Genomic DNA, 8,694 nt, shown 5'->3' with positions numbered 1-8,694 from the left:
ACCTGCTGATCCCGCGTGCGTGCGTTGTGGGACCACGCCAGCACTTCCACCCATGCAAATGGTGAGCAGTTTTCCAAAAAGCCCAGTGCTGCGGGGACAGCGAGGTTGTTGTATCTGCAAAAACGGCTTTTGAAAATTGTCCCCGGGCAGGGTCATTTTCAAAGACGGGGAAACTCTGCAGCTACTTTTTAGATATAGACGTTCCAAAAATCCTCAATGCAATGGTATCCCCAGGCTTTCTATTTGGAGATTCTCACCCCACCCCACCCCCCTGGCATAATATAACCTGTGCTTGTGAATTTACACGTTTACTTCTTAAAATAGAAAGTAAGAGAGTGTACATCCCAACTCTGCCCCAGCTCCATCCCCCTTCACCCCTCGTCTTTGACCTGCCCACAAGCAAATTGCTAAGGAGCATTTAGGCAGATAAAACTGTGTTCTAAGCCTGAAATGGCTTTGCATCATGTACATACAGGGGGAGGGGGCTTCATTAATATTCAAGTGGGGGATGGGGGCTCTTAACATATTTTGCTAAAAAGACAAAATCCAAAAATGGCTCTTCTCTCGAAAACGTGCAGACCGCTGCCCTAAGGAACCAGGCTCTATTTTAGACAAATGCCAACTGGCTCCATCTAGTGGCAGGGTCCGGCCTGAAAACAGACTCAGTTTCTCTAGGCAAGGATCTGTCCAGACTGAAATGTGAATGATATCCTGTATCATCACGACTGCAAATCAAAAAAATGAGACAAAGTACAACAGGGAAAATTTAAATATTTAAACACAAAACGTGGAGGGTCAGGGGAGAGCAGAACAGATCACTTATTTTACTTTTCTAACTGATTTACATTCCACTGCTCAGGCTCTTCAAAGCGTATTTACATTCAGGTGCCTTAGGTGTCCAGTGCCCACTGCTGGATGCATTTCAGGGGTCACCCTGGTGAAGGGGACTTGCACCACCATCACCTGGACCAGGATCCCACGTCCAAGCCTAAGAAAACCTGGACCCGGATCAGTCTTTCTGGAGGAAAATGGAGCCCAATTGATTGTTTGCATCCCCTTGGCACAGAGGACTCGGAATGAGAGGGAGGTCAGCTGGCAGATGCTAAGCCTGAGTGCAACAGCAGGAGTCTGCCTGGTCTTTCTAGGGATGCTCTGGATTCTGGCTGCCCTTTTCTCCCGTGACCTGCACCCCCGACCCGCAGTGCTTTCTGAAGACGGCCCGCCACAGCCCGTGTACTGCCTGTTGCTCAGGCCCAGGACGACTGGGATGATGGGGGCCACTGCCACTGCCCACGCAGGTCAGGATGATGAAGGTCAGGCAGCTCATTTTGTACTGCTCCATAGCCAGCACAGAAATATGGAGGGCAGGCGATGTAGGGAACCCAGCAAACCAGGAATATCAGCGAGACGCTGGCAATGCACTTGGCGTACCTCAGGTCCCATCTGCTGCTCCAGCTCCGAGGCACCCTCTCTCTGGACGGACCCTGTGCAGCTTCTTAATGTCCTTCAGCTGCCTTCTGGCAACAGACAGCACTTTGACTGTGAGGAAAGCGATGGCCAGGATGGCTGGGATTAGGAAGCCATAGATTTCCACGTAGAGGTAAGCGTTGGGGAAGACGTCTTTGTAAGAGCAAGTGGCATTCTGCCCCCAATTGTTTCCAGCCAAAGACGGGCAAGCAGAGAAGGCCAGAGGCAACATCCACACCAGGAGCAAGGACAGTGGCACGAAGCGGTGGACCCAAAAGTTCCTGTAGTGCAAGGGATAGACGATGCACAGGAACTTCTCATAGTGCACCATCAAGAGGTTGGACAAGAAGGAGAGAAAGAAAAAATTGGGGGAGATGTAGACGAAGAAGCAGCCGTGGTAGCCCAGGTCCTTGCTGAACTTCATGTGCGGGACGAAGGGCAGCGTCACCCCAGTGAAGAAATCAGCAAAGAGCAGGCTTAGGAAGAAGCAGTTGGTGGTGTCGTGGAGCTTCCGGTTGAAGACCATCCCGATGATGATGAAGAGGTTGGCCAGGATGATGAAGCAGAAAGGGGCCCCGAGAGGAAGAATATGAGATTCCTCTGGAAGCCTTCCACGTCTTGGTCTGTACAGTTCTCCATCCTGGCTCTGTTCATCCCAAAGAAGTCACTTTGAGACCGTCCATCACTGCTGGGGCGGGAGTCACCTTCACAAGAAGGTGCCCCAGGCAGAACGGGTCGGGTGCAAGAATTCAATTAAACATCCCAGGGAAACGTAGCTCCTCCCTGATCACGTGTGGGCAGCTTCCTCCGGGACCTCTACAACAGAAAGAAGGGGACAAAATGAAACTGGTCCACGGGCTTCACGTCTAGCAACTCAATGATTAAGGGTAGCAGCTCACGCAGGCTGCTATCCCACCTCTACTGCTCGTCCTGGGATCCCCAGCTCATCACCAATGCCCCCTGAGCTCAAATTAACACTGCGAGTCTGGGGGTTGGCCCCGTTACATCTCTGGGCTTGCAGCCCCAGTACAGCAGCGCTGCATGCTCATTGCGACGCTGACGTTAAACCCAGGAGCGTTACTGCTGCTAGCACTGGCACCAAACAGATGCTCCCAGCAGCAGCAGCAGGAGCTTCCTGTGTTTATCGGACACCAAGGACTTTTCAGCCCGCAGGACTGAGAGTCCAAAGCATCTGAAATCTCTCCCTTCTCCTTCCTCCCCACCTTCACGAGAAATCTGCTGGATCCAGGGAGGGCTCCCACCACAACACGGACACATTTGGAGGAAGGTGATCCACCCACCTGCCTCGCATTGGTCCTAGCTCCTTCTTGAACGAACGCTGGCATTGTGAACAGTTTCAAAACTCACGCTCCGGCTGTGCCAGTCTCCCACTGCAACAAGATTAGCCGGTCCGGGAGGGATGAAACTGTTTCGTGCTGCTGGCACTGGAGACAGAGCAGTGAAAGAACGGACATCACTGTCTTTCTGCAGTACTACAACGTACAAGGTGCATACCTGGCAACGCTCCGGATTCCAGCCAGAGACTCGGGGAATTTGCATCACTTGCCGGGTCTCCGAGGAAGCACTAAAGTGCTCCGGGTCTCTCCCGGTACAGCTCCAGCCACTCCTCCTTCAGGAAGCCTGCAGGGACAGGAAGAGAGGGGTCAGTCTGGAACACACACCACACACACACACACACACACACACCACACACACACACACACACACACACACACACACACACACCACACACACACACACACACACAACACACACACCCACACACACAGCAGGCAGCAGGTGTTGAGAAACTGGAGGGGCTGCAGCAGACGCAGCTCGGCCTGCAGCTGGGATTCCAGGACTGAGAGCTCAGCCAGAGCCGGTTTTTTTGCAGTGGGAAGTCGGAAAGTTGCCCGAGGCGCCGTGAGCTGAGCGCCATCCCGGGCACCGCCAGCGTCACCCAGTCCGTGGCAAAGCGGAAGAGTCCCAGCGGCGGTGGGGCCGGAAAGATGGAGAAGAGCATCGTGCACTGATCGGAGGCTACGGTTTGCTCCAGCTCCAGGCAGCACAGGCGTGAGGCCCTGATCAGGCGAAGCTCCTGCTCTGGGGAACTTCTCTTGGGGAAACGTTAGTGGGAGCAGGCGAGTTCTCCGCTCTGCAAACCCAGAGAGAAAGGGGGGGGGGATCTAAAAATCTTCCCAAAAATACTACTTAAGTTAAACTGGATCCCTCTTCTGCCCTCACTGTCCCTCGCAGCAGGACCCATGGCTGGTGCTTGGCCTCCTAGGATTTAGAGAGGGATCACGGGTCTGTGGTCTCCTGGTGGAGAGCCCTTTCACCCCAAAAGGATATCGGGCTCAAACATCCCTCTCTCGCTGTAAATTAGCAGGAGATGGACCCTCTGGCAGGGAGAGCACGATGAGGGGTCGCTTCTAACAGAAACTCCCGTTGGGTGAAGCCTCACCAGCCTGTGAAACTGGAACATCCTTAACTGTTCAAAGCTTCCTCGAACGGATCCCAGTCAGGCCAATGCAATACGACGCGCTAAATCCGTGCTTCCAAACCAGGTGCCCATCCAGCCGTCCCGGGGGGCGCGATGCAGCAGGCAAATGAGCCGCTGCGTTGAAAAGGAGGCGCTGGGGGGAAATTGTGCATCCCTAGCGCCTGCTCAGCATCGGGCGCCCGGGAGAAGAGACTGCGCGCGGGTTAGGAAAACCGACGCTCGTAATTCCTAACCTGACCACTGGCAAGTCTTTTTTTTTTTGTTCCTCAGACTTAACATCACCACAATATTAAGTCGGAGGAACCCACAGAAAGAAGCAGAATTATCAACTTTCTGTTAACTTTAGGGGCTCCTCAAGATTTAATGCCAGCTCTGGGGCTGGCGTTAAATTTTGAGAGTAAAATGTGCACGTCGGGCGCACGTTTATTTTTTACATAAGAGGGTAACAGCTAATACCTCATCAACGTGTAACCAGCGCTATTAGCTACGCGCTGGTTTAAATGCGCCAATCCCCTGTTTGCATAAGGGGTTAGGGACGCGCGTCCAGCCGCAGGTTACCCAGCGCGCTAGCCTGAGCGCACGGCATTGCATTGGCCTGAATATGTCCTAAAATGTCCGGGCTAAATAGCGCAGATGGGAGGGGCTCGGGGGGGAGTGGAATGGCCTCCTTCTGTCCCGGGACAGCGACACCTGGTGGCCACGCCGGGAGGCTCCGCCACATTCATATCCTCTCAGTGCTGCGCCACAGAGCGCAGAAAGACACGTTATTTACTTGAAAGCCCTCAGACTGTAGAAGCTCCCACGCGATAATTCTGTGTTTCAGAACCTGGCAGCAAGCGCGTCCGCAGCATTTCTCCGTTACAATACCTAGCCCAAAGCTTTCTGGCGTGCAATTAAGAAATGAAAAGCTCCAGCAGGACATGCAATTACAAAAAGATACGGCGGCTGTGAGGAGATTCTTGCAGTCCACCTCGGAAGCGATTCTTCAGCAAAGAGAATGAAAGCGAAAATGTGCAATTGGAGTTAGCAGCCAAGACGGTGGTGAGTGCAGATTCGCCTTCAGATCAAGAAAACGCCACAGAAACCTCAGGTGCGATGCTGAAAGAGGGGGAAATCACAGCTTTGCCACTTTTTCGCTATTCCAGATCCTGCGTTATGGCCAGAACCACTGCATCCCACATTTTCTAATGCAATTGTTCGTGCAGGGCCAAGTGAAATTGAAAACCTGGATTTCCCACTGGATGAAATCCCGTGCCGATAGTGGCGAGAGGCTGTGAAGGCGCCGGCTCATCTATTCTGCAGGCGCCGCCAAAGCGTTCTGCTTTGGCTGTAAACCCGATGGCATCGGTGCAGGTTCTTCACATGGGAGTTCTGGCTGCAATGACTGGAAACCCATTAGTGATTTGCAAAGCCTACGGGCAAATGGGTGGAAACGTTACCAGGATTACAATTAAATAAGAGCTTCCATTAGGCAAACATGGCGGCTGCCTTGAGCGCCAAAATCCCAGCAGCACGAGGCCCAGAGGAGGAGAACCGATGATATGGATATAAGAAATGCTGCCATACGCATGCAAAAATCAAATTGCTTGCAGTTCCAACAACTCCTACAGAGTCGAAGGTTTTACAGATCAGCAAAAGGATGCAACTTTCAAGGAGCCTCAATGCAAACGCTGCAAGAAAAGGCAATCTGCATATGACGCTTAGGATGTGTTTGGCAGTCTGGAAACAAACATTCAAATGCAATTTTTTTCTCCAGTCTTGTCGACGCAGCTCGCGTATCAGTTTAACAACGATTTGAACAGCACGAAGCTGACAGAAGTACCTGGGGATTTTTGTACAATTTAGAGAAACCGCCAGGAAAAAAAGGAACTGCACTCACAGCATCCGGATCGTCATGGCATCCTCTCCCATGTCAATGGCATAGACCTTTGGCCCGAGCTGATCCGTTTACGGGAGATGTTACCCCAGGAGACGTCTTGCAGCGTACGCCAGACGTGAATAGAAGCGCTGCCTTCTGAAATGCTTGGGGAGCGCTGCGAACCCTCCCGACACGTCCAGTTACAGATGCAAGTGCTGAACGCAGCCTCTCAAAATTAAAACTAATCAAACGTAGGTGCCTACGGTCTGCAGTGCTAGAGGAAAAGCTCTCCTCGCTTGCCCTACTATCTATAGAGAATGACATTGCCGAAAATCTTGATCGCTCAGTGGCTGTGAGCTAATTTGCAGAGATAAAAGCTGGCAAAAGTCAAGTTTCTTGTTTGGCCTAAGCAAACATTTCTTATCCCTTTCCCAGGTTCACTCGTAGCTTTGTTGGTCATGGTAAACCCAGGTTTTAATACCCGAGCGTTCTCTGTCGCCAGAGCAAATTGAGAAAGTACCTCTGCTTTATTGCCAAATTAATGGACTGAAAGCGAATCCTGATCCAAAGGAGAATCGGCAACAGCACTCTCTTGTACTCTGGTTAAAGGGCCTGGGTTTTATTGCCAAATTTATGGACTGGAAACACTCTCACTAGCTCTGGGATTTATTTCCCCTGTGAAATGCGAATGTTGAAATTTTCTGGAAAAGTTTCTGAGAAGAAAGCTCGCAAATTCAAGGTTTAAATGGTACTTGGTCTATGTAAACACGTCTTATGTTTTCATTAAAATACGAGTACTAAGGTGCTCCTTTTGTCTGCTATGCCTATTTTGTAGAAATATAACTAATGGGTGGGGGATCAGCTTTTTTGGGGAGATAGGTGGGGGATGAGCCATTAATTATTGCCCAGGGCACCTTATTCCCTAAATCTGGCCCTGAACTCAACTGAGGGTAGAGCGAGGGTGCACAAGTCAGGGAGCTGTAACTTATGGTGGGGGGAGAGCAAAGAGAGGTCTGGGGTCTGGGAGGGAGGGGTGGCGGCAGAGAGAGATCCTCTCCCCTCCCCACATGGAGAGCAATCTCAGGGTGACCACAACTCAATGGTTCCCAGTTATATGAGAAGCTATCCCGAGCAGCTTCCTCCAGCACGGACACAGCTACTACAACTTGCCAGGCAGAACCTGAAGCCGGGGCCCTTCTGCTCCTGACAGAGTGGGCAGGGGTTATAAACAGACCTGTGCTCTATAAACATCCTGGAGGACAGCCAGCTCTGCACTTTTATTGCCCATTTCTATAAAGCAGGAGTCAATTATATCATTAGGGCTGGATGATTGCAGTCAAGCAGGTCAATAAAGCTGCCACCTGGCTCGTCCAGACAGTAGGAACCTCTGGGCCTGTGCACACACCTGGACGAGTTAGGTGTCAGCCTGTGAAGCACCTGCTACTGCTGGGGGGCAACTATTCGGGGCTAGCAGCAACAGTGCAACCTCTCTCGTCTTCCCCTTTGATTTCAATCATTCTGTCTTTTACTGTGGCAAGACATGAAGGACCGTCATGCCATTAAAGATTTTCGAATCTGACTCAAAGGCCAAATTGCTTTTGTACATCCAAGGCCTCGGCTTTTAGGCTTATTAAGAGAGGTCACCTTCCCCATTGTCCTGCAGACCAGTCCAGAGAAGTGAGATATGCCCTCCGGCCAGCAGATGGAGGTAGAGAGCTGACTTCATTCCCCACGTAAGGTTATGGGGCTCCCTCGGCAGATGTGCGGAGGGGTTGCCTGGTGCTGCAGCTGGAAGGAGGCTGCCAGGGAGGCTGGAAGCCCAGATTCGAGGTGGAGCGAAGGCCCAGTCTGGGGGTGCTCTGGGGTGCCAGGTGCTCTGGGGTGCCAGGGTTCCAGGGGCGGCAGCAAGAGAGAAGAGACAGCCACTGCTGTGGCTGTCTCTTCTCTCTTGCTGCCACTCTCAGGTACCCCGGTAAGACAGGCAGATTTGGCCTAGGATGCAGTTGCTCACATGATCAACAACATTACCCTACAAAGAGAGGTTTGGAGCCCCTGAAAGTGTAAGGTCTGGCAGAAATGGCCTTTGCCCTACTAGGGATCAGGTCATGCACTTCCATAAGGGGTTCTTAGGTCAACCCCATTAAGTTCTTAGACAAACAATTTCTTAGGCCGAAAAGGGAATGCAGGAAGCAGGGTGCTCAGATTTCCTGGGGCCACCATGCTGATATCCTGGGCTTAGTCTGGGGGGTACTCGTGGGGGTGCTCCTTCACCTTAGTCAAATAATTCTTCCCTGGAAGATCCATGACATCCTCATACACTTTGGCTATTAAGAGAACCAGGCTACTTAGGGAGAATAATTAGCGAAATGGGCTACGGCTGTTGGTGGTGAGAAAGCAGCCTGGGGCCTCTGCGAGGTCGGCTTTACCAGGGGTCCATTCACCGAATCCTGTCCTTCCACCAAAGGAGACTGGCAGAAAGGCACGACGACGCCAAAGCCTCGCAAAGGGCAGGATCAGCTCTGGCTTGCTGCAAGAGTTGTAGGAATGACTTCTGGAAAATATCTAATCAGAGAGAGAGCAGAAGACGTCCACTGAGGGAAGTCTCCTCGGCTTGGAAATTAACTTCTTAAGGAAGGGCTCTGCCTTTCGAGCACGGTAGGGTAGCCCCTCGGAGACTTGCTGTAGCAGTCTGTCTCCATTTCCAAGCAAAGGGTATCACTCTGCCCAGTATCTTCCCTTTATTTCGAGAGCGGAGATTCACATGAATCAAGAGGTTTCCTTGCCAGGAAAGTGGACTGTCCAGGTCAGAGGCAGGAGCTCAGGTCACTGGGGCTCTTCTGAGGTTACCTGGAAACGAGTTCAGAAA

At 51.8% G+C, this 8,694-nt stretch overlaps 1 protein-coding gene across 1 annotated transcript in view; it reads right to left on the bottom strand.

Annotated features, from left to right (window-relative positions):
• Positions 1 to 1,141: 1,141 nt before the first annotated feature.
• GPBAR1 (G protein-coupled bile acid receptor 1) overlaps positions 1,142 to 8,694 on the bottom strand; it is a 23,169-nt gene continuing 15,616 nt past the window's right edge. The window contains 8 exon segments of the mRNA XM_029605109.1: positions 1,142 to 1,230; positions 1,233 to 1,278; positions 1,280 to 1,366; positions 1,368 to 1,439; positions 1,441 to 1,482; positions 1,484 to 2,031; positions 2,034 to 2,283; positions 2,983 to 3,108. Of these exon segments, the coding sequence (XP_029460969.1) occupies positions 1,142 to 1,230; positions 1,233 to 1,278; positions 1,280 to 1,366; positions 1,368 to 1,439; positions 1,441 to 1,482; positions 1,484 to 2,031; positions 2,034 to 2,121 (972 nt within the window). The 5' untranslated portion in view covers positions 2,122 to 2,283; positions 2,983 to 3,108.

Source organism: Rhinatrema bivittatum, chromosome 6, assembly GCF_901001135.1.
Source record: "Rhinatrema bivittatum chromosome 6, aRhiBiv1.1, whole genome shotgun sequence".
NCBI classification, from domain to species: domain Eukaryota; kingdom Metazoa; phylum Chordata; class Amphibia; order Gymnophiona; family Rhinatrematidae; genus Rhinatrema; species Rhinatrema bivittatum.
This window is presented reverse-complemented; position numbering and strand designations above follow the sequence as displayed.